The 27,710-nt window shown below is 33.6% G+C and overlaps 1 protein-coding gene across 4 annotated transcripts in view; it reads right to left on the bottom strand.

Moving 5' to 3' along the window:
• Window positions 1-27,710, bottom strand: part of LOC123712851 (atypical protein kinase C) — a 174,883-nt gene that overhangs the window by 127,671 nt on the left and 19,502 nt on the right. The window contains exon 2 of one of the 4 annotated variants that reach the window (XM_045666174.1): window positions 14,464-15,063. The exons of 2 other annotated variants lie outside the window; for them this stretch is intronic. In XM_045666174.1, the coding sequence (XP_045522130.1) occupies window positions 14,464-15,031 (568 nt within the window). In that variant the 5' untranslated portion in view covers window positions 15,032-15,063. The remainder of the gene's footprint in view (window positions 1-14,463; window positions 15,064-27,710) is intronic. One more of the 4 variants, XM_045666173.1, reaches the window with a different exon arrangement.

The following is a 27,710-nucleotide window of genomic DNA, read 5'->3' as shown; positions in this document are numbered from 1 at the left end:
CGATAATCGGAAGCGCTCAGCGCAATAGTTGTATCCTGGCCAGCCAGCCAAATCCTGCCCCAAGCGAAAATTAACCCCAAAAAAGTTACTTGTAAGCGTTTGGTGGACTAGTGCCGGTATTGTTCATTGCAGTTTTCTCAAATCTGGCCAGACTATTACGGCTGATGTCTATCGTCAGCAATTGCAAACCATGATGGAAAAGCTAGCGGCTAAACAACCTAGGCTGGTCAATCGCTTCACGCCACTGCTACTTCACGACAACGCTAGACCACACACTGCAGAACAGACGGCTACCAAATTAGAAGAGCTTCAATTAGAATGTCTAAGACATCCTCCGTATTCCCCGGACCTTGCTCCAACAGATTACCACTTTTTTTGAAATTTGGACAACTTCTTGCAAGGCAATTTAACTCTGATGGGGCAGTCCAAATCGCCTTCACAGATTTTATTGATTCCCGACCGACTGTAGTAAACTTTAGTAAAGGGATGAATGAACTCCTTTTGAGATTTGAGAAGTGCATAGAAAACAATGGTTCAGACTTTGATTAATTAAATATATTATATTTAAAAATATTCGACTTTTTCTTCCTCCCATACAAAACGCCAATTTCATATGTAAGGAACTAATATTTGAATTAAGAAGGATTGCGAAACGCAGTCATTACAAATTGACATAGTTTAGATAAAAGTCGTTTAAACAGTTTTAGGCCTTGACTGGGCCTCCACTAATTTTGGACTAATATAGTTTACCAAATAGTAGTTTACGGGCCACAAATTTTAATTAAAGTCACATCATTAAAATACTTCCGTTACCGATACTTGGGATATTGTACCATATAATAACATGTCTTTAAATGTCTTATAAAGCCGCTCCACAGTTTCCCTATAATGAAATTTTAATCGCATTTTGCCTTTTGCCGAATTTCCACCGCCTGCAGCCTTTACTTCAATGAAACCGTGTGCTAAAAGCTCGATAAAGGAATTAATTTTAATTAGAAAGGGATTTTAGGATAAAATTCGCCAGGTGTAATTGGACTGGATTAAACTTGCGAATTTTAAATAAAATGGAATGGAATTACTTGAAATTTAATAATAATATTTGTATCCTGTAATAGACTGTAAAGTGTAAACGTTTATCACGTTAAGAACTGTAACCGCTGTACCAACACTATTGGGAACTAGCTGCCCACTTAAGTATTTCCCAACCAATTCGACTTAGGGTCCTTCAAGAAATGAGTACCAATTCTTAAAAGGCCGACAACACACTCGCCAGCCGTCTAGCATTGACAGTGTCAATTGGCGGCAGTATCACTTAACATCGGGTGAGCCTCCTGCCCGTTTACACCCTGTTCTATAAAAAAATTAAGAACGTTAAACAAAAATAGTTTTATCAACTTAGAATTGAATAAGAATGCATTAGGTATAATTAATGATAGCGTACATAATATAAATAAATAGACTAAAAAGGGGCGGCACCGCAACGTGTGGAAAAAATGATTGAACAATCATAATTCATAGGTGAGATATTGAATTTTGAATATTGAATCGCTGTCATATGTTGATTTATAACACTACTGGTTACAACTCTCAAATTATATATTTAAGAGCCATCTATTATCAAACAGACGAACTCTTTGGCTACCGGTCCGATACTTAATAAACAATGTTTATTTTATTTCGACTACTACTTTAGTTTAGTCATAGTAGTGATGTTTTTGTATATTTCCTATCCGCAATGGAAGGACGAAAGTCTATCTAAAAAAATAGTGAGCCAATCTATTGAATACCTATTAAAACACAATCGTGTACCTTGGAATCCGGGCATTACACTTATATAACTTCTAATGGCTATACCGTGGAATATACCTTTGTTTTCGAAAAATTTTAAAACTCGTGAACCAAAGTCGAAATTATTCCTTATTTTTCTTTAGAACTGTGATAAATGTACAAAGTATGAAAGGTCTGACAATCGCCTTGTAAATGGCCGTATTGTCGGTGAAAAATGCAACCTCCTAGTTCAACGTAATGCGCTCAAAGTTGCCAGCTAAACCCGATTTCAGAAAGTTTATCTTTCACCGAGGATTTATAGAATTTTTCCGACAATGTGGAGCGTGTTTTCTGTATGTACTAATTGCTATCTTCAGTACGATGTCATACCCTAAAAAACCTAAGAATATAAAGCCACAGGGGTTTTCAAGGCACACAGGTGACTATGGCTAGACAAGAGGTCCCTCCTAGGTTGGAGGAAGAACAGCACTATCCTTCTTCCAGGTTAAAGGTAGAAGCAACTACCACTTGTTTGGAAACAACCAGCATACATACTAAACCAACCTATTCTATTTTTAAATAAATAAAATATACATATGTACAGGAAACTATATAAATAATGAAATACCTGAATTCCATTTAGAATCTTTTTCATATCGGTACTTACCTGAAAACAGATAAACACATTTAAATACAATTGACAGATTGCGAGTTACTTACACTAATTACACCTTTTTGGTCTGGATATCAAGTTGGTATGTTTGAAAAAAGAAACTAATATTGACAAATGACAATTCTCCATGCGCCGCCATTAGAACTATGATAGCTGACAGCGTGTAGACGTCAAATGCTAAGGTAAAAAATGACAGATTAAAACATTACGTTATTTAGAGACATTTACAAATTGTATGTGTTTATAATTTTTTACTACCTTTAAGACAAGATTAATATATAGTTATAATTGATTATTATACATTTTGTACAATTGTGATATTGCGAAAAGTTCTACTCAGTTGGAGTACATACATATTATGTATTATTTAAAATAAAATAACTTTCTATAATTGTAATTAGCGTTTATTGCAATTAAAGTAAGTCAGTAAACGATCAGACACGGTGACGCTGTTGTTCTGCTCCAGCAAAAAACAATGGGGAAAGTCAGCCATTATATATCGAGTGATACCGTTTCAATGCCTTTGTTGATATGGAGCCCTGCTATTATGCGATATTACAAATGCGAGAAAATTAATATTACAACCTATGCAATAGTACTTGCTGTTTCAATTGAATACAGGTCCACTGCCGCTCTGGATAACTGAATGGTACGTCCACAAATGGCTGAACAATTTTATTTATTATCTTTTTGCACAATAAAATGATAATATCATTAACAGAAAACCTAAAAAATTAAAACAAGGTGCAGCCAGCCTTATCTCTACTAAGTGATATCTCCCAAGAGATTCTCTATCCAATTAAATTATCTACTTAATAAGGACAATAAATAACTTATAACCTTACAAAAACAAAAATTAATATAAATGTGACAGCAACATAAGTTACACTAATGTTATTAGCGTATTACTTATGGAATCGAGTGCACTGTTAAGCCAGCAATGTATTGGTCAATAAATAACTACCAAATCGTCCAATTGTTTTTGTAAATAAGAGAAATACTTATTTTATTAAAACTTCCCCGCTATTTATAAAGAAACTAGATTAGCAGCTAACTAGATTAGATGAGCAGTGTTGGCCCAGTGGTTTCAGCGACTCTCATCCTTGAACTCGTCTATTCGATCCCCGGCTATACACCCATGGACTTTCTTTCTTTCTTTAACTTTCGCTCGAAAGGTGATGAAATTATCGTAAGGAAACCGGCTTGCCTCAGACCAAAAAACTCGACGGCGTGTGTCTGGCACGGGAGGCTGATCTTACCTATTAGATTGACCAATGATCACGAAAGAAATCTGAGGCCAAGACCTATAAAATGGTTGTCGCACCCTTGTTTTTTTTTTAAGATTATTCATTACACTCTTTTAACTAGAGTACTCTTTCTGTCAAATTGTGTTTACTCTGTGACAAAAAGAGACAAAGGAGTACATTACATTAAACGCAAAAAACATTTCTTTATAAGATAGGATTAACGCGATAAGTGTTAAAATAGTAAATAGGAATTTTATACATTAATGATGTAAGTATTTCTCGGATTTTCGTACAGATCTTTATATACTCTACATAAAACCGCCATAAAATTATTGACAGTCAGGATTTTATATATTTATTTCACACAAAGAGGTATCTTAATCTCTGATAATGATGATCTTGGCAAGTTTTCGGTTAGCAACGATTATAAAATGCGATTTAAAAAAATGCTCCCAGCAATAAGAAATATAGAATAGTACTTAGTACAAAATTGATCGACAGTTGAATGAAAACATATTTTTTCGGCTTAGAGTAAAATATTCAAGGAATTTAATCGATATAAGTAATTCAGTTTAAAAGGTATACATTTGTGTACAATATAGGCTGACAATATCGCTGTTATGTTTCTAAGTAAAACATAGCATTGTGAAACATACATGAAACACTGTTACATATCCTTTGTGTGAGTCCCCCCTCCAATAAGCAATACCGAGTATGGACAAACGAGTCAATCATGGAAAGGACCAAAGGCAAACGATGCAAAGGGGTACCACAAATGGGAGACACTTCTTCCCATTCTGGCTTTCAGTGGCTTGTGTCGAAAAGAACATGTGAAGGAGGTTTCTATAATTGTAACTTATAATTTGATATTTCTTACATGTAAGTAGTAACAACATGTTTATATAGCTTTCAGTAGGAAATTATTTTAATTATAAAATAATAATTATTAAATTTTTTAAATTTAATTTTCACTGTCCACAACGAATTAGCAAGCGTTGAATCATTATAGAATGAAAGGGATCCACATAATTCTATAGCTAATTGTCGAACTATGTTATGTCTTTGAAGCGTAAAATAAATTTCAATTATCATCTGTTAATACAACTATTGTGTCGGGATTTAAAGTTTACGTAACATATTATTAGCAAGATTGTTTCCTTATTACCTTGAATTCCTAAATTGTGCAAAGCAAGGAGCCAAAGGAGGCAAAGGAGCCTATGGGACGCCCAAAAATGGTAAATATCGCCATGGACACCTATTTTAGTGGGTATGTGTAATTATAAAAAAAAATAGCCTCTATTTCGGACAAGTTCCTTTCAAATTAAAAAAAAAAACTATATCTGTTTGCCGATTTCCAGTATAATACTCGAAATAGAATTAATTTAAGCGTACGACCAAAATAAACCACTCCTGATATGGAAATTATAGCAAAGCGAAATTAGAGAATTTTCACTAAACTATCGGACCCGACAGACGTTGTCCTGTCTAAGTGTTATTATTGATTTAGAATTGGTATAATTAACTAAAAATGCTTTATGATAACAAAATCTATCTGGCGCGTATATAAACATAAATAGTTTTGTTGGTATTCCGACATGGGAAGAGGCGACATTTAACAGGCCATGTGAAAAACATGGATTTTCAAGATTAATTCCACAAACAATTAGTGACTGTAACTATTTTATCAATTTAATAACTCCGACCGAAGCATTACTTAAAATGATACGGTGCAGATTTTTCTCAATTTCACATAGACGAAGTCGCAGGAAACAGGTCGTCAAGTTTTGTTTATATAGTCTTAATTACAGCTAAAACATGCTGAACACGTCAGATCAATGTTTCTCATTAATCAAATTAATTAACCTTAATTCTATTAACATGCCTCATTATAGATCATAATCTAGATTTCATAATTCGTATTAGTAATTTCCAAGTAAATTTTTCCGTGTATAACTATTGAATTTCTAAACCTACGATTTTTTTATGATTAAAACAGATCCACTATTTTTCTACCTTACCGCTGAATTTAAATTATTATTATACAAAGAAATTTGGAAAAACATCCGTTATATGGCGACACTGGACAGGCACTCTCGAGATTGCCAGCTATTGAAACGATTTGAAAGGCTATCTTGGGACATGGAAATTAGGCCCATTGTTAAAAGGACTCAGAAATCGGGATTAATCTGTATATATGTCGGTTTGAGTGATTAACAATTCAAATAATTGTATTAGAACTTTTGGCATAAACTTTCGAAAGGTTTATTAATCAAATTCAAAGACTACTTTACATAAGACTGATCACCTACTTGTCTATTAAGATGACGAAACATATACAGAAATCTGTGGCGCTTATGTGGTAGCCCCACTGGCAAGTGAGTTCATAGAGGTATACATACTTATAGACAGCTCTGCACAAATAATAACAGACAATAAAAATGTATTTTTGAAGCTTTTGTGACCTTCCGAATTAAGGAAATATCAAAAAGTTGATTTGTATAGTTAAAAATATATACTTAACCAATAAAGTTTATTAGTAATCATAAAAATCAAATATACAATTTTCTTAACATACACAGTAATAATAAAAATAAGTGAAAATTAATAAAAAGAAAATTTAATAGTTTGGTCCCTGTGGCAGTGTACTTTTAACGCTGGCAACCACACTGTATTGCGATACCCATACAATTATTTTTTTAAATCTTTGCATGCGATATACATTATGAATATATAAATACTATTTCCCTACATCTCGTTTTTCCACATTCACCTCCCTCATCGTCATTTTCATCCTCATTTACGCTATATTGGCAGCAAATCAAGCAGGCCCTACACAAATATATAAAACATAAACCTTCTAGTTTAATCGAGGTATACATTGGAAGCTACCTCGAAATAATTCCAACCTATGTCTTATTCATACTCTAATAACCCGAAAGGCTATTGGCTCTAACAATACCCCTTTGCAATGCAATTGAGGCTTTTGATTAAAAGCCCAATTGGTTAGCTCAAGACAATCACTGGAAATTAATTATAATTAAAGATCCATTCGACGCAGTTCAACTGGTAAGATCGCTGCATATCTTATTTTGGGTGAATTCTAATATAATGTATAAAAAAACAGGTCATCTAAGCCGACCATTATGTAGAAGAATGTATTAAGAAACAATAATAATTAAGCTCCATTTTCTCATTGAAACATTCATCCATCTTTACAAAGTAAACACACTTTAAATTACATATTAATGAAGCATCATTTATTCCTTGAAAAGTTTACAAAATATACACACATATAAAATATATATATACATTTTTTTTCAAGGACCTCTTATTGAAAATAGGCCTCCTCCACTTGGCTCCATCTCGCTCTGTTACACAATAATGACATATAATGCGTTCTTAATTTTTTGATGCGTTAAAGTCTCTCATCAGAATAAAAAATTTTGTTGCTTTGATCAATAGCGTGTTGGAGTTGGTTGTAAAACAACGACATTCCTGTATCATTGGTGTCGCTAGAAGGAGAATATGCTTAATTAATTGAAATATGTGCGTCTACAAAGACTAAATTACATACAGTAATATTTTTTTCGAAGGACGTCTTCGTCACCTTCAACTCGCTCTATCTCTTTCTATCTTGAATATTTGGCCTCCAATCATTCCCACCAAGTTCTTTAAGCTCATCAGCCCACCGTGCTAGGCCGACCTCTCGTTTTCCTGGTGGCCTTTTCCACCTTGTTATCCTCTCCATCTGCCTTTGGTCACGCGAGCGATGTGACCCGCCCATAGCCACTTATTTTGCTATTCATCAATAACTTTTTTGCTTTCTTATTTCTGTACTTCATATCTTGTCGTTACTTTAAAATTTAGCTTTTGCTGGTAGTGAAAGCCTGCACCTTCTGGCACGTCACTAATGTATATAGTATCGCCATTATGTATATCGTGTCCGTTAGTATAGTATCTCCCTTTACAGATGACTGTAAGAAGACAGTGTACGGTCCTTTAAAAGGGATCAAACACGTAGTGGTCGTTTCGAGAATTAATGTTTCGTTAATTATTATATGATTTATATGCAAACAACGATCAATATATATCATGTTAGTAAAATCTATGATTATCGGACAATTTAGTTATTTAATTTTTATAGTTGCTTTCTTTAATCATTAGGATTTCTTCTACTAATGGATTCATTACTTAACGAATAAAAATACGAATATTGTTGCGATTCATCAGAGCAGAGCCAAGCCTAGAGTGGGGTGGCCATTTTGACGGTGCGTACAGGGACGCAGGACAGTCCTGATTTTGTCAGTGTCTTTTAAGAATTGGTACGATCTTGAAGAACCGTAAGTCGATTTGGTTCGGAGATACATGTTTGGTGTTAAGAGGAATAAATTTAAATTATATATTGTACTATAATTATTCTTGTCTTGAGCCCGCAACTTACCTACATGACGCCCACTAACCCCGCTAATGACAATGTTAATATCGATATTTTACGACATTTATGACTAATTTGAGTATTGAAAACGAACGAAACTGATCTCATATGAAATATGACAACTTTTGGCACATGGCACTGTTACAGAATATATCTACCAGTTATTTTCGTGGGTAATAAAATGTGTATCTACCGTCATTGCAGTATACACACTTTCGTAACAATACAGTAGTTCGTGATGACATACATTGATTTACGTTGATGCGTGACTGCCTAATGCTTTCTTTGATGTCACGCCCAGTCGCGCCTGTGTTGTGGTCCATTGATTTGGCTGTGAATGTACTTATCAATGAAAAATCAAAGAAATCTTGTAGTTCTTATGCTATCGAACCAATGTTATTAAGGGGAAAGAGTTTTGTACGTACGAATTACAATATTGACAGCATTTTCTCACTCAAAACTTACTGCACCGAGTTCAAATTCTCAACTATTAGAAAGTTTTTTACTAAAGCTTTTTTTTATAAAGGTGAAAAATGCGCTTACGCAGACCCGTGCCATATATGGGGCTAGGTCGTCATTCAAAGCCCTCTACTATTGAGAGGGATAGCAAGACTCTTTACCGTAAAAGCACCTCCACACGCCCAATCCAATCCAATCTAAGGGAAACTCCAAAAGCCACATTATTCTTGTGTAACTGTCTATATTTATAACCAAAATCTTCATATTCTTGATCCCCTCCACCATACTTGTACTAAAATATTATCTCATAAAATATTCCCTCTCAATAATTCACACCGTCCAAGTTACATAACTCTTCATGACGAAGCTAAATCATAGAAACCCACAAATTGCTAAAAGAACCCCGATCTATCACAACGAATAAAAATAGTACGGAATCAATCTTTGAGTTGTCCTCCGTCACGTACCGACAAAATCGAGAATGGTTTCGGCAAAAAGTTTCCCGTTAGTTATCAAAAACTTCTTATTTAAGTTAATCTCCACAATATGAGCGTATTTCTTTCCTAACACTATGGTATCGTTACATTTACTGACCTATACATTAACAACATATGAAGAAATTATAACTACGTAGTGGTTGTATATAATTTATCCATTTTCAATATTATTTATAAGTTAAAACAAATTAGTGTCCTTTGTTGGGTAATGCGGTGTTTAAAATTAAATACTACTGTCTCGAAGAATTGAAAAAAGACCAGTAGCAACAGGACAGATATGAGTCCTATACCTTGAAAGGTATGAAATATGTATCTGTTTCGTGATCATTTGTTTTTTCTAATAAGCAAGTAGGTGATCAACCTTCTGTGCCTGATACACGCTGTCGACGTTTTGGGCCTAAATCTGTCCATTGGACAGTATTCATTGATGCTGGTTCGATCCTCAAGATTGAGAGTCATACCTCACTAGGCCAACGCTGCTCATTAAGAAAATTTAAAGGAAATACAATAAGTGCAAGCTAACATAAAAATGTTATTACAACTAGCTGACCCGGCAAGCGATTTGCCATGTATATTTTTTCCAGGCAACATTTTTTTAGTTCAGTAAAAATAACTTATCTACTATAATAAAAAATAGGGGTTGATCGTAGAGGGGTGACAATTAAGGGCTGTATGCTGAATCATAAAAAAATAAAAACAATTTTTTTATAAAAAATATTTTTTTAGGGCTTTGAAAGATAGATAGTAGCCGATTCTCAGACTTACTGAATATGCATAAAAAAAATCATAAGCATCGGTCGAGCCGTTTAGGAGGAGTATGGTAACAAACATAGTGATACGAGAATTGTATATATGTATATTGAGATAAAAGGACGTTTAAAACATTGGACTTTTATTTTTATATATTTACAATAAAGAGGAATTTTGAATTCAGTCTTGAGAATATTTGTTACAAAATAAATAAATTATATATTTCGCATTATATAGATCAGTTTATACAAAAACTTAAAGCATACATGTATAAATCTATCATTTTCTCTGCTCTATGTTTGTCAAACCAGATCGGAAAAAAGCGTTCTATAACAGCTCGTAGTCAATAATTAACCTCATAAGGCATACATATATTATAATTATTCATATGATAAAACACCTGTGATTTAATTGATTGCAGGTGTAACTTCCGGTGAGCAAAATTGTTATGAGCGTATTAAAAATAAAAACTGTGCATTATAACACTGTTAATCAAAGTATGGAAATATTGAAATCTGTATGACCAAGCGACCATTAACATTTGCTAACAATTTTATATTAATTTTCGAATCCGGCTTGCGGTCAACCCACGCCGGGCGAGACTCCCCGGTACCTCAAAAAGCCGATTGAGTCGACCAGCGGACAACGCGTCAAATCCCTCCCTGCTTCAAAAGTATTTTCGCATCTGGCTTTTATTATAACACTATATAGGCACTTGGAAGCTTTAAAAACTTTATCCGTTCATAGACTGTAATATTTACGTTTAAGTACAGGTAAAATTGGCGCAAGCAGGTCGATACCGAGCCTCTAACGTCCGCCGCCTAACGAGTTTTTAACTTTTACGATTATTAAACAGAAGATCTTAAACGACTCTAGTGCGCTTAAAAGCACTTTAGACGTTGTGCACATATTATAGTCTTATCGCCATACAATATACAATTACCTTAATAAACGTACGGTAGAATTTTTGATTGCATTTTTCATTTATATGAGTTATATTATAAATATTTAGGATATTGTGTGAACACGAAATATATAAAAAAACTTGACTGTATAGCCAAGACATGCCTATAATAAAAACGGTCAGAAAGTCTTAGTACAGGAAATAAATTACATTTAAACATTTATAGAATACCATGGACTAGTCAAGTACCTATCCATAGCGACCATATAGAGGCGATATACTCCTATACTGACTGTAAGTTGAATGAACTCATTCCATTACCAATTTTCGCTAATTTATTATCAGCAGTTATATGACACCGTATCGCTAGTACAAGCAAGGCCAACTAAGCGTATCGATGAACAGAACTTTCGTGCAACCCATTAACAGTCTAGCCACGTAACACCGTTAAATATAGCTGCATCGATATTGATTGTAATTTTGCTTGAACGAGTTAGAATTGCGGATTAACTACCTTTTAGGTGCACCGTGTTGAAAATTTGTTAGAGCTGATTATATATGTATGTTTACTATAATATAATGTAATTCAGATCTGAAAGGCGAATAGGACTCGGTCAGTAAGTACCGGAGGCGATAGAAACTGCAAATTCGCCCCAATGGTCAAGTCCAATACGATTTTGGCATACGGGAGTCGTACTTAAGTCTCTGAACTTGCGGGGCATGAGTAAAGGAATTTTCAAAGAATTTACAAATTTACTTGTACTTTACAAACAAGAACTAGAAAATATGATAATTAACTTAAACCAAGAAAGCGAAAAAGCGAAAAAGTAGGCCCTTAAATGAACGAGAATAGAACTAAAATAATGACAAATTGCGCGGTTGTTACAGACAAACACACAGTATACCATAACGGGAAACCTCTGGAATATGTAAAAAAACTACAAATACCTGAATTAACGAGCTGGAAAAAGTTTTGGTCCATGAAGGAAATCTTGAAAGGGCAATTATCCCTTCACCACAAGAAAATCAAGAAGTCTTGGACATTTGTATCTTACCTACTCCCACATACGGTTGCCAAACATGGACTTACAATACAAAAATAAAAACCAAACTAGTAGCATGCCAATAAGCAATGGAAAGATGCGTACGTAAAAATAATAAAATTACATAAAACTAAAAGCGTAAAAATAAGACGAAAACCAAGTCTTACAATATAAAAAAATTCCTTACAAAATACCTTACAAAATACCTTAAAACAGAAGTGACAATGGGCAAGGAATATAGCAAGATACACAAATAAAATGTGGATTTTAAAGACAACTGTATGGAAAGGACCAAGGGGAAGAAGGAGCGGGCGCCCCAAAAAAAGGTGGATAGAAGAAATAGAAGCGGTTACAGGAAGCGCATGGAGTAAGAAAGCTGGAGGAGGCCTTTACACGTGAAGAGGTTCCGATCAACGGTACTGAAGGTAGCTGATATATAGAATATATAGGATAACCAGATAAATAAAATAATGTATAAAATGTTAATAACTCTAAGTTGTACATTATCTTTTTATCACGATTGGAAATTAAACGGGCTTTATTATTATTATAACTTGTACTTCCCTATCACGGAAGATATTTTCTTATATACTATATCCAATTAATATGTTTCAGAGTGATGCATCTTTAAAAATAACATTCAAATACGATGCCATAATGGTAAACATTATTGTTACACTAACTTTGAAAGATTTCCTTGTAACATTTTTGATAGATGTACTCTCGAAGCAATTTTAAATCCTTGCATAGGAAACAGTTTACAAAGACTGTAATCACTATTCAGAAAACGTATCGAACGATTACAGGGAAATTTGAATCAGCGCTACTGTTTCTTTTGTACTTATGTAATCTTCCAGTTTCATCTCGATCTTTCCATTGAATCTTCGATCAATTGTACGGAATTTTCCCGTAGAAACTCTGAATGTAAAATTACAAGCCAATCATGTACGTCGTGTTCTATTTTTATTAATACGTACTGCTCTTCATATTTGTTCTGATGAAGGGATTAAAATGTTAATATTAACTTTTGGGTGCCAAGTTATTACGAAATATTATATAAGACAATTTTTTTAACGTTAATTAATATAGACAATAATTAAACGATTTGGGTACCGACTTTAGATTAAGTGGAGGATTACGCGTAAAAAAATTTTCTTTGGTTTTCACGAGTACTATCCATTAAAATTCAACTATTAACAAGCCGGCAAATTGCTTCGTTACGAGACGTAAACCGACGTAAAACGTAAATCTCCACACTTAATATTATTTATGGGGCTAGAAAACTCTTGTATAAGTCTAGGTTTCATAAAATGAACACAGCTTACTATTAAGAAAAGCTTCTAAGTCCCAACAACTTCTTCGTCAGTAGTAATAATATAAATAAGCAAATAGCAACGCAACAAAGTCCTTCAAAAGTAGCCCAGGTGTTTAGCGAGAAGTCCATAACTAAGTTTCCACTTGGTAAGTGATCCGATTGCCCATAGATAAACGTGCACATTTACTTATTTTGAATATCCAGGATATGAGATTTCATTATATGCCATTACTAGGGAATTTAATGAAACGAAAAAAGAAATTTACCCACACAAGTATAACACACGTAAAACATAAAACATTTTAATAACTTGAAACAGACAATTTTGGAATATTTTTGTAACTAACCTTTGATAGCAAGTCAAGGAGCAACCTGTGAACATTTTTGTTCATTCTTAGTACGATTGCCTTGTTTCTCAAAACCGTCACAAACTTGATAATATCATATAATAAGAACTTTAAGATTTCATTGCTAAAAGAAGGAAAAATTGTGTTTTTACACAAGAACTTAACTGTTTTTCATTTCTTCTACCAAGTATAAAATTTTCGTAACTAGGAACTAATAAAATATATCCGTCAAAAACAAATACTTAAAGACTTTCATCACATTGAATAAACGCGTTTATCAGATATAAAGTTTTACATAAACCTACCACACCAAAGACAATGTTAGATAAAGAGAATATAGGCCATAATTCAAAATCAAACCAATTGAATGGGACAAGATAGGATCGACGATTTTACAAGTTTACGACGGTCATCTCAGTCGGGGCGAGGGAAACAATTTGCGACAATTGAAAATAAATAAATGACGCCATTTCAATTTAATACCAGATGTTTATCGACTGATTTAGATTCGTTGTTACAAGAGTTTGAAAATTGATTTTTGTTTACTCAATTATTTTACGACAACTTCTGTTAGAGCGTAGAAGTTTAAGTTGATTATACCGGGACGGGTGTAGAAAGTCTATAAACTATTTAAGTGATTTTCAAATGATAGGGATTATTTCTGTACCCGTAAATAAATCCCGTATCCCACGTCAAAATGTCGCCTTGACTTATGTCCAAACTTCGTACAACAAATATCTTGAAACTAGATAGACGTAAGCCCAGAGCTAACCAATTATAAACAACTAAACACAATTACACTAAACATAGATGGAATACTGCATATACAAAAAGGTTTAAACATTTACGAAAGGAAAAAGTCAATATATGTAATACCTAATTCGGCTGTGCTGTGTGATGGTGTGAAAGTGAGGGTGTGTATGTGGGGTGAACACATGATTCATTTTGCAGTATGGATATTCTTAATACTCCTATTAAGCATATTTCGCGATACAAAACTGAGTTGACGAAAAGATACAGACTTACCATTTCTCGATATGACCCTCCTTAACAAATGGCCAAAGCGTCGTGCTCCCATACATTTCCTTTGCTCGCGTGCATCAATATCTGTACAGTCACTGACAGAAGTATCCTCACTCTCTTCAGACAAGTAGGACTCTCGATTATCCACACTACTATTGTCGTTAAATCTCAATATAGGTTCGCTTGTTCCCAAACTCTTTGGTTGATTCCATGCATCATGGACATCATTAAATATATCATCTAAATTAGTTTCTAAAAGACCTTTGGCACTACATATCACTTTCTCCTTTCCCTCCCTATGTGTGAGGAGAGTGTCGACACTATTCGATATACACTTTTCACTATTCACTTTCTTCAATCCGTTAGCTACAGTGTTATTTATATTATCCACAGTTTTTGTCTTCTTTTTCAATCGCAACGAACTTTGAGAGATCGGCCGCGAGTGCTTATCTTTGTCGGTAACATTAATTTCATTTGCCATTTGGTTTTGTAGATGATTACCGCGAAATATATTGGACAGCACAATCATTTTCACAATCTTAAATGTATCAATTTGCGTCAAAAATTCCATCACTGCATCCCTTATTCATTTCACGTTTCGCGCTAAAGTAATATGAGATGGTTTTGCATTGTAAAATTCAATATTGCGTTATAAAACTGTAACTGGCTGTATTGTAGGAATGTATTCAAATGCATTTATGGAAAACTAGGCATTATTCAGGTGTAGGATATTGTGAATTGGTCCATGCTTAAGCAATATTATGCTGAGAGCTTAGCGCACGGGAGTTTGATATTTGAATAAAATATGAGCAACACTCCGCCTATACGAGCGTACATATCCGAAGCATTAAATAAATGAAAACGTTTCGAAATTTAAAATAACGTATTCACACGTAAATGGACTATGGCTAGGCTAGTAAGTGAGAATGCTTATCGGCGTTGGTAAGGATCGGCTTAAAGGTGAGAAACCCATCTGTCACGTGGAATAAAGCCGGGCTGTCCCGAAGGTGTGCTGATAAACGGACCAAAGTAACCTTATCAGGTGTGTCTTAGTTTGAATGAGTTAATTCAGGAACTACCTTTCTGACTAAAAAGTATCATAAAAGATTACGCATAGAATTTTATCTTCCTGAAATTATATAATTAGAATATTTAGTACATCTGGTTAGACTTAATTTTCTAAATAGTGTCAGATAATGTTCGAGGTCGAGAGTAAATTCGTTGAAAACAAAATATTGTACAAAACTTAAAGGGTCACGTAAATTATATCAATTCTTTGAACTTATGAAAAGGCGAGACGGTAGTTTACAAGTCAGAGTAGTTCATGAGCTGAAAACACGACACCACAGTACGAGTAATGTCCACCGGAGACAGCATTACGCTAGCCATTTAGGCATTTATTAAAAAAATATATAACTTTGTAGTTAGTATAACTAAGCATTTTATATATAGGTACTTGGTGCTTGAAATCTCGTATGTATTAGGGTCCAGAATTTACAACATGTTGCCAATAAATGACCAAGCTTTTGCAATAGAAAATTTGTGTAATATTAAGATTAAAACAGCCTACAAACGTATGACGTTGTATATAGTAAACATAAATTTATAAATGTAGGATAATATTGTGTCTTAGTGTGAAACAAATTTATGTTTTAATCACAAAATGATCGTTCGTGATCGTCTATCGATCCTTTACATATTATTTCCTCAACTCTATTGAGATTAACGTGAAATAATATTTAAACTGAATAATACTTTAACATATTAAAATCATTCAACGCACAATTAAATGTAATTTACTATACACATGTGTAAATTGGAAATAAATACTATGTACTTAAATAAATATCTCTAAACGACAGAAGCCATTTAATACAGTATTTGCGGTGGTACTAAACCTGTCGTGAACAGAGAATTGTATTTTAGCCTTCAGCACGTACGAAGGCATCTGAAAGGATTCTAAAATTTCACTCCTCCCCTTGCCCCAGCGACGCCGACTCTTTGTGTCCAATCGTTTGTTAAGTAAAAGAATGTTGCCTTTGTAACAAATATCAGAGATATCTTGCATGAATTTTGTGAATTCTTTGCCTAATTTTTTGTAAATCTGACAGATAATGAGGAAAAAGAATTTCTTCTATTTCTTTATAAAGTAATAAAGAGAAGAAAATAATTCATCAATTATTATTTTTGATCAAAATATTCCCCAACATTTACAAAAAAATAATTTGATAGAAGTAATTGTTTAAAAACAGTTTTCTGGTAAAAAAGTTCTAAAAAATATTAAGCACGAGATATATACGTATATATATATATTATATATATAACACTAATAGATAACGTGAATAAATAAAATAAATCAATGGCGCAAATACATAAATCTGAGTTGAAAAGTTGTACTTTTTAGGTCTGGGCCTCAGATTTCAGTATCTGTTTCATGATCATTTGTTAATGTAATAGGCAAAAGTAGGTGATCAGCCTTCTGTGCCTGACGCACGCCGTCGACTTTTTGGGTCTAAGGCAAGCCGGTTTCCTCACGATGTTTTCCTTCACCGTTCGAGCTAATGTTAAATGCGCACATAGAAAGAACCTACGACCTCAGGGATGAGAGTCGCATGCCGAAGCCACTAGGCCAACACTGCTCATAAAATATAATAGCTTACGTGAACGTAAGTAAATATCTATTAAAAGTATAAATAATAGTTGATTAATGACAAAAATCATAAGCTTGCTACAGAAAATTGAAAATATTTTCTTCATTTACTTTTAATTATTAATTTATCTGTTATCATATGTACTCACGCGGTATCTACATAATATAGAGTATAGTCATAATAATCTTTTAGATTCTAAGAAGACACATTCGCCAAAAATATTCAATTAAAAACTTGATATAAATCTTGAATTAACCTTGATTTTTTTAACGTGTCACATTGAACTTGAGAACATTAGCGATTAGCACACTGTGGGAAGGCTTTGTTAGAAATAACATGCTAATTATTATATTTACTTTTTATACGTATGTATTAAGTATCTCAGGCCGTCAATAAACAGATATATATGTTCTGAAATCGACGAAAGTTTAGTGGATGAAATAGAACAATGCGCTGACCCCTGAGCCATAGAGGCATATATGAGATATAGTAACATAAAACATCTCTAGAAATATTAACCTAGGCCGAGTGTTTTAGATTTCGGCAACTCGTGAGCCCTCTGGCATTGAGAGTGTCCATGGGCGGCGGTATCACTTAACATCAGATGGACCACCAGCCCGTTTGCCCCTGTTGTATCAGAAAAAAAAATTGAAATATCTAAACATTAATTTATCACAACACATATTTAACTACGTTTGTAGTCCAATATTAAGCCAAACACCGGTAAATACGTTATCTTAGTATGTCCGTTTTATAAAGCTAACAAGACATAGCGAAGTTAGTTTGAGTGAGTGATCAAATTAATATTATCTTAGAAAACTAGGTTCGAGAAGAAAATCTTTGTGAAGGGTTAATCAAGAAGATATAAAGCTACGACCGAGGTAGAACCGAGGGACACAGCGGTTATACGAACCATGCCGACGGGACTTACTCCCACTCCACGATGACAGACAGCAGATTCGATATTCCAGGGCGCACCTAGACAAATCACAGAGGTCCAAGCTCCTCAAAAACGCTGGACATACCAATGAACATATATACCCCATATATTACAATGTGATATATGTGAATAATAAAGACAATATGGGAACAAAGATATAAAATCGAAAATTAATCACGATAAAGAACAGTGAAATACGTCTGAAAAAGTAATCAGAAAGAATGATTTCCTTTTCGTATAAATAACCTTTCAGAAATATGTTTTCATGAACGCCAACGATATTTTGACAATTTCGAGGCGTGAAAAAACATGTTTTATATATCTGAGACATTTCCAGCTTCATGAAATAAATCTATAGAAAAAATCTGATATATACACTAGACATTAGATACGGACTCCATGTATTTAAAAGAAAGCAAACTCCTCCCTCAAAGCCCGGCAACGCAGCCTTTATAGGTGTCCAGTAGGTCATACAGTATTTTTAAAAATTATTTGATGGTTTAGCCGTGGCGATATTACAAACATAATAATCATTTGTAGTATTTATATAACAATGGCGATACTACCTTTTAGGTCTGGACCTCAGATTTCCTTCTGCGTCAGACAGACACCGTCGACTTTTTGGGTCTAAGGCATGCCGGTTTCCTCACAATGTTTTCCTCCGCCGTACGAGTGTTAAATGTGCACATAGACAGAAAGTTAATTGGTGCACAGCCGGGGATAAAAGCTACGACCCCAGGGATGAGAGCCGCACGTTGAATCCACTAGGCCAACATTGCTCATTAAGTATTCAATATGAGTTTATATTCTCCTTAGACCGGCTTGTCTTAGACCCAAAAAGTCGACGGCGTGCGTCAGGCACAAATGGCTGATGACCTACTTACCTATTAGATTAACAAATGATCATAAAACAGATACAGAAATCTGAGGTCCAGACCTAAAAAGCTTACAGTGCCATTGATTTATTTATTTTGTCAGACACACGCCTCCAAACATCGTCAGTTCGTGACAGTGCATGTATGTAGAGTATAAAATAAAGAATTGATGATTAGAATTACGTTTATCAGTTCATTTAGCTCCTAATAAATTAATTAAACATTTTCATAGGCAAAATTATGCCTATACTATTTACATGCCTCAATATTTCATCGAATCAAACTATTTTTAATAAATATAACGATACTTTTAGCTCACATAAACTTACAAGTGACTGTTGAAAAATATTCAAATTTCGAAACACATTCAAATTTCGAATCAGCTATAAAGTTACTTTGAAATTCGCTACAGGCACTCGTAACGAAGTTGGTATTTTAGTTCATTTACAAGCAAAACATTATCAATGTGGCCTCGGAGATTAATATTAATACAACCGATAGTGTCATTCAATTAAAACTTTGACAAATTGCTCTCCGCAGTAGGTTCGGTTATTTTTTAGACATAACCTTGATACGACGATGTTTTCCTTATGTATGACTTCTATTGATTACACTTGGACTTAATGGTTTCATTTCTTAGTAAATTAAATGAAGGGGCTCTGCACTTATTCCTTAAATACGACCAGCCTTTGCCACTATTAAGTGTTTTATATCTTTTATATGCGTAGACTTCCACCACGATTTATGCGCACGTGTTTAACGAGATATATAGTAGATTTTAAGTAAAACATATAAGTTATTCCATGCAAATACCAGCTTTCACTGCTGAGACGTGACTTAGATCCCTTAAGATGAAAATTTAATTTCACTTATCTATGACAGTAAAAAATTTGTACCAATTACATTATTTTATAGAACTATACTAATGCGAATTTTCTTACTGATAATTACAAATTTAATTTTTTTTACAAAATTAATTTAAAACAATGAATGGTCATTTGAGGGCATTACAATTTAATTTTAAATAACACATGTATTTTTTAATAATACAACCTTACCACCATAAAAAAAAAACAATTCTTTTTCATCACAGTATAAAAACTATTTGATAGAAAGAGACGAACGACTTTAGATACCATAGTGTTATAATGATTTAGTTTATAAAACCTAACAAATAGACCCATTCTGGTCTGCTGGGCGTCGCCGCTACAGTATTGGCCGTTAGACAATCAAAAACACTCATGAGGTCAAGATGTATTCAAATCGACATTCGCAATTGTGACCAATTATCTCAGCAATCTATTACCCAGGCATTCCGCTCATGAATACCGCTTGTAGTCTTACAAGGCACAAGAGACAAGTTCAATGCCCTTGCAAAGTTTTCCCTGATATATGAATTTCTTAAATTATTAGCATAACTCGACGTTTCGTGAATAGATTTTGAATTGACAGTATAAAAGTCGTCATTTGGATTTCAAGTAAAGGTTTATTATATAAACGGTTTTTTTTTATTTTATTTATATATCCATTCTAAAACAATGTGTATGCCGAAAAAACACAATAAAATATGACTTCTCCAATTTAACACACGTACACATACACATCAATTATGTTTCTACGAAAGATATCAAAGGAAAATAGAAAATTAAACAAACAACCACAAAATAAATCAAAATAAAACAAAACAAAAAATTATAATAATAACTAAAAATTATTAATAAACTAAGAGATAACTATAACAATAACAGAAATAGACAAACAAACAAAATGAAAACTTAAACCACATTAAGGGCCTGCAAAACAAGGTTACGGTAAGTTGGTAGACTGTTGTAAAACACATCAATATTTTGATCAATGTTTGTAATTAAGTTGTAAGAGCGAGATAGCCTATTCACTGGACCATTGAAAGTCTCAGATAAGCGAGCCGTAGGTACGTAAAGAAGACTTTTAGTTCGAGTAACTCTAGGATTACAAAGGAACATTTTGTAAGAAGATTAGTGTGTATATAAAAGTTAAATATTTTATAAAAATCTTTATTTAACAATAACAAAGGTGATCGCTTTGTTAGAGAGAAGTTCGCAGAGAAGAGCAGTCTAGGTTCTCCGGCTTTACACGAATAGGTATTTGTTTGTATTAATAGATATATGGTAAGGTATGTTGAAAAAAGCTGGAGGGGGTACGCTTGAAGGGGATCGGTAGCTAGGATATAGAACAACAAGAATTTTTATTTTTATAAAATAGTACTTACTATATTAATTTTTGTAATGTTTGGGAATTACAAACGTTGTCTAAAAACTAGATTAAAAGAGTGGCGAAGAATTTATTGCCAGTTCTTCTCTTCCGTTCAACGCCCTTGATTTGAGAAGTGGCAGTAAATGTTAAATTAGAAGCATATAATGTATATTTCTTTTTTTTTGACGTTTATAAGTGAATATACCTATATAAATAAATGATTTTTTACTTAACTTGAATTATACGGAATTTTATTAGAAGTATGGTATCGCGGTAATTTTTGTAGATTAGTTCTATAAAACTGAACGCAATATAGTTTCATAAGATTTTTTTCACAGCTTGGGTTACATTATCGAAGAGTTCATTATCTTGGAAGATGTAGAATTCTAATAGTTTTTTTAAATTGGTCCGGTAGTAGAGGATACAAATGCAAACAAACAATCAAACCTTGTTGTCTTTAAAATATCAGTGTAGATGCTCGAATCACGATCATTATTCATTATGATAAATCCAAATAATATTAATAAAACGTATAAAAACTTCAATGTTTCAATCAAGACTAGACAATATATGTGGCCATAAATCTTAATTGAAACAACACCAGCTACAGTTGAGTTGATTGCGTCACTGCATTAGTCAGATAAACAAAGAATGCAGAAAGACGAACATAATGAAGAATCTCTGGCCTAGGGAACATAGCGTATTAAATCAGGTAAGTCAATCACATATATTTCATGCTCAGAAGTAACAGCAATGTCTAAATTTCAGTGTGGTATAATATATGTTAATGCGAATGGTGATGGAAAACATCGTGAGGAAACTTTGCATTAGACCCAAAAATGTCGACGGCGTGTGTCAAGGTCAGGTTCATCACCTACTTCCCATTAGATAAATGATCAAAAAACAGATACAGATATCTGAGGCCCAAACCTAAAAAGGTTGTAGCGCCGCTGATTTATTTTAATCTTAGAATCTATATTAAAGATATTGAAATTAAGATCATTCCCACGATTTCAACCCACCCGTTAACTAAGAGTCACATAATTATAGACAATGTACGAGTGGAACCACCAAACTACAAGTAGATACACGCATCTTGTTAAATATAACGGACGAATTACTGGACGGTTTCTTGCAAGTTCTCGTCCGATCACCGCGTTTGTTTTGAGAAGTGACTGTTAATTTGACGTGCTTACGCGAACAACAGATAGATTGCCACTATATAACATACCAGTACTGTTTATCTATTTGTTTATACATAAAATGTATATTTCCAAACTTTTAACCCTGCTTCGTTTTATTCATTTCATTAAAAATATATTGATAACTACTTTTATGTATCTATTACCTTAGTATGCATTGAGTTGTTATATAAATAAAATACAGTAGTATATAATAATACTTTAAAGACACGTTTCAATATATAATCTCTATCTTATATAATAATCGGAGTTGTTTGTGTTTTAAAACATACTAAAAATTATATCCGAAAAGGTTTTTTATAAATAAACGATCACAATTTTATATGGACTACATTTCTTTAATACATAACAAAAGCATATTTTAATATACGACAAACATATTACAATAAATATTTTAATATACGGCAAACATAAACAAAATCAAATGTACAAAAACATCAAAAGTTAGTCTCACCAAAAGCTGTAAAAAGCTTCATTCAACATTATTAAAGACGTCCTCTTATCTAAGGCCTTTGACTAAACACAGAGTTGCCTATCACGATCTCTCTATAAACGAAATTCGATTTATTTACGACGACTACAAACAGTGTTTACGCTGTATAGGTATAAGAAACGTGAAGAGTTTCTTGATACCTAGCTCTAAATTTCACCTGACATGTTCAGTAAATGTAATAAAGAATCTTATTGCAATAAGAACGTTAATCAAAGTCATATTAGTCTATAAACTATTCAGTCCATTTGCACAATTAACATTTTAACAATGCCTGGTGGAGGAAAGCCATTTTACCACTACCTTAAAAGCCGGCAACGTATTGGCAAGCCGCCTGGTGTTGTAGCTGTCCTCAGACCGCGGCAAGCACTTAATTTTAAGTTTATCTTCTGTGTCAAAATAATATTTAAAAAAAAACTGCTTCGAATGTGAAAGACCGTTGAATCATTATTTTTAATTTACCACCTTAAGTTCTAGAACGGTCAAAGTCTCTTGCGATGCGAATTTTTTAAAAGCCAAAAATGTTGCTGCCTAGAAATTTAGTAGAAGAAAAAAGATGCATCAAAATGACTGCTACCTATTAAGCCTGATTCAAGCAACCTCTGTCTAAAATATTAATATTTCAAGGTTTATTTTGAAAAGAGCTTACAAACATCAATTACAAGGTGTTATTATAATATTAATGACGTCATAATGAGGCCGACGCCTATAAGATTTCCCTCCATATTCACTTCGACATATGTCGCATACATCGGTCATTAAAATTGATGTTGACACTTAAATCGAGGCGATTATAATAAAAACAAATATTATATACGGTGAAATCTCGATAACTTGAATATAATAAAATATGAAGTCGAAATAAAAAAAATTAAAATAAATAAACAATGGCGCCACAACGTTTTTAGGTCTGGCACTCAGATTTCTGTATCTATTTTATGATCATTTGTAAATTTAATAAGCAAGTAGGTGATCAGCCTTCTGTGCCTGACGCACGCCGTCGACTTTTTGGGTCTAAGGCAAGCCGGTTTCCTCACGATGTTTTCCTTCACCGTTCGAGCTCATGTTAAATGCGCACATAGAAAGAAAATCCATTTGTGCACAGCCGGGATCAAACCTACGACCTTAGGGATGAGCGTCGCACGCTAAAGCCACTAGGCCAACACTGCTCATAAGTTCAGTCGAAATACTCAGTCGAAAAAAAAATGACGTTCCCTTCCGCTAAACCCTTAAATAGGCAATATCTCGAATTATTTATAATTTTAACTCGAACAAAATATTTATAACTCTAATTACAAAAAAAGACTCTGTAAGTTATAGTTAGTAAAATATAATGACGTCTAACTTTACCCGAAAATAATAACAATAAAATCCATACTAAATGTTCGGGTTCGGGGCTTCTAATATATTGATTTTGTCTTGTATACGTGCAATGAATAAATACATTTATAAAAAAATATATACATACTATAAAACTTAAGTTGAATTCTTATTGAAATTTGACGCTTCAAATCGAAAAATACACTTAGAAATCGAAATTTTAGCAGGTAAAAATCATATCTATCACGAAGTTCTTTTTAAGTCTAAAACTTGTTAACTCGATTTGTTTGCCCTTGACATTCGAGTTACCGGAATTCCATTGTATATTCAATATGGAGTAAAAAGAAGCAATGTATATTTGTTAGGTGCGCGACCAAAGGATTTTTGTTTCTGAATACGCAATTAACTTCGAACGGTTATGGTAAACATCGTGAAAAAAACGGCATGTCTTAGAGCTTATTGCCTATAAAGGAGAGGTGATAAAAAATCGTAATCTAAAGTTAAGACCCATTGCCCGTCGAAAGATTATTATTAGAGGAAAGAAAAACGTATATCCGAAAAGTGAAATTTATAATCTCCATCATAAACTTACCCCATGCATTCTTTTAAAGAAAGTACTCTTTCGTCTCTCTGTCAAATTGTGTTTACGTTATGACAATAGTAAAAGAAGATAATTAATCAGATTGATTTATGATTTAAAAATATATAATGACCCTGCTAAGATTAAAGTTGCTGTCACCAACACTGAGAGGGCTCATACAATCTTGAATGACAGCTTCCCCAGTTTCAGACAAGTTTTCAATGATGATGAACCACAATAATTTAATAACAACAACTAAACAACCATTAACGTGATAATTACAACATGAATTATTCAACTTCCCATGCAAAAGGATTTCCTGTTCGGAGGTCACCCATTCAAAAGCACGAAACAAATATCGAACAAAGACAAATAATTAACACAAAGGTTAAAATGTGTAAGGTCTAACGCAAGGTTTGAATATGGGAAAGCTTTAGATAAATACCAAATTAAAATTTTCTTCACATTGGATACTTTAAAGTTTAGTTAATATGTTGTAATAACATCCTTTAGTACCATTGATCGGAACCCTCGAACGGGTCACGGCCTCCAGCTTTTTAAAAATATCTGTCTGTATCCATGGCTTTCTTTTACCATTGGCTTCCTGCTAATATTCACCGATTTAGGGACGCCCTCTTGGCCTTCTTCCGTTTGGTCCTTTCCATTCTAGTCTTTAACGTCCACCATTATAGATCTGTGCATCTTGCTATATGCCCCGCCCTACCAGTTCTCTCTGTTCTGTTCTGTTTTTCTTATACCTTCTTAGTTCGCACTATTTAATTTTGTGGTCATATCATTGGTCTTATTAAATAAGTTGTGTTTTGACGTCCTAGTGAAGGGTTAAACTGTATGTAATAAATAAATATTATATTAAAACGACACGAGACATACTTATTAATACAAAATTTACGTTAGACCAATTTATTCTCAATAACAGAAAGAACAGTGACTACAACCTATAAGTATAGTGTCAGATTTCTGATTTTTCTTTTCTTAATAGTAGTAGTAGAGCAGTGTCGGCCAAGTGGATTCAGCGTGCGACTCTCATCCCTGAGCTCTTAGGTTCGATCCCCGGCTATGCACCTTGGGACTTTCTTTATATTTGCGCATTTAACATTCCCTGGAACGGTGAAGGAAAACATCGTGAAGAAACCGGCTTGCCTTAGACCCAAAAGATGAGAACAGAAATCTGAGGCCTAGACCTCAATAAAGTTGTAGCACCACTGATTTATTTATTTTATTGTAACATGAGAAAAAAAGTCCTTTATTTATATCACAACTAAAACCCAAACACCTTTATTGTTTGTGTTCTTGAAGTCTTCCTAAGATTTTATCTTCTTAGATTTAAAGTTTTACTATCACTATGTTTCCGAATTCCGTCTTACAGTGAGAGACCCGGACATTGATGACATTACAACTTAAAACCTTACGCAATAAATAATAATATTTTACCATTTATACGACTCCATTTCGCTTACAACTATCGTTACATCGATTATTTAAGCTTTAGAGAAAGTAATTGCGTAATATCAACTCGATAACACGTTCTTACAAGTCTTGGAGCACTTCTAATTACAATTCTCACAAACATTTTACAACATAATGTCTACAAATATATATAATATATATTAGCGAATGCGAAAGACGTTGTATCCTGTCGTTGTAATCTTGTACGCGGGAGTTTAAAAAAAATCGAATTATGTAAATAATTCTCGACTTCGATCAGGAGTCTACATGCACAGAACATTTATATATACCAGCTGTTTGCTGTACAGATATATAACCCCGATACCGACTGCAGCGTCATAGCCGGGCTGATTTGTAAATCTAAACCAACCAGCGCGCCACCCAAACGCATACAAAAAAATTCCAAATCGGTCCAGCCGTTTAAGAGGAGCTCAGTGTAACAATAACAAACCTAAGCTGTATTCTAAACGGGATTTTTTAATATATACTTAAAGTATATATCGCAATAACCTAAAAAAATAAACATAGCATGTACACGTATATACCGCCCTAATGTTTGTCACACTAATACCAAAAAACATCAAATATCGTGGATCGTTAACAATAATGATCCTATACGTTCCTCAATTCAACCACATTTGATGAAAAAAATTTGATTAATGCGAAGGCTGCGCGGGTCGTTTGTTGGCGTTTGACTGTTTCACTCAATTGAAATTTACGCAAATATGCATGTTCATTTACGTAGACTAAAAATGATTTATTCATATTGCACGACCCTGATTCGTAATTAACAAACCTTGGGAGGATATAACTCCCTTGACTTAAAGTCCTTCAAGAAAAAGGCGTACCAATTCTTAAAAGGTCAGCAATGCACTCGAGCCCTCTGGCATTGGAGTGTCCATAGGCGGCAGTATCATTTAACATCAGGTGAGCCTTCTGCCCGTTGTAGCAAAATGTTGTTGCATAAATGAATTAAGAAGTTACCTATACTCCATTGGAATGCAAGCACATTCCATAGCGTTAACAGGAAAGAAATGACGTGTATATATACTTTTAAGCTAAATGTAAAAACTACAATAATTAAATTCATTGGAATGCAAGCACAATCCATAGCGTTAACAGGAAAGAAATGACGTGTATATATAAACTTTTAAGCTAAATGTAAAAACTACAACAAGTAAATTTAGATGATTGTAAAGTTCCGAATTCTCTGATAACAACCTGACATCACCAAATTGACAGATGGTTTTTTTTAACGAAAATCTAATATTGCGAACAACGGGCAAATAAAATCATAAAAATATACAATTGTATTATCGATCTGTGCAAGATTTTACCAGACTAAACCGGTAATGTAAGCTTATTTTGTGAGAAAAAACCTATCTTAGATCTGCAAACTGCATGTTACCGCGTGCAAAGGAATGACACTGTTAATGTCATGAGGATAAGAACGATTTCAGCATCACCGATTCATATTTGCTTTAAATTAAGGT

This window comes from Pieris brassicae, chromosome 8 (genome assembly GCF_905147105.1).
Source record: "Pieris brassicae chromosome 8, ilPieBrab1.1, whole genome shotgun sequence".
Lineage (NCBI taxonomy): Eukaryota > Metazoa > Arthropoda > Insecta > Lepidoptera > Pieridae > Pieris > Pieris brassicae.
The sequence above is the reverse complement of the archived record's forward strand: the minus strand, read 5'-3'. Positions and strand labels throughout refer to the sequence as shown.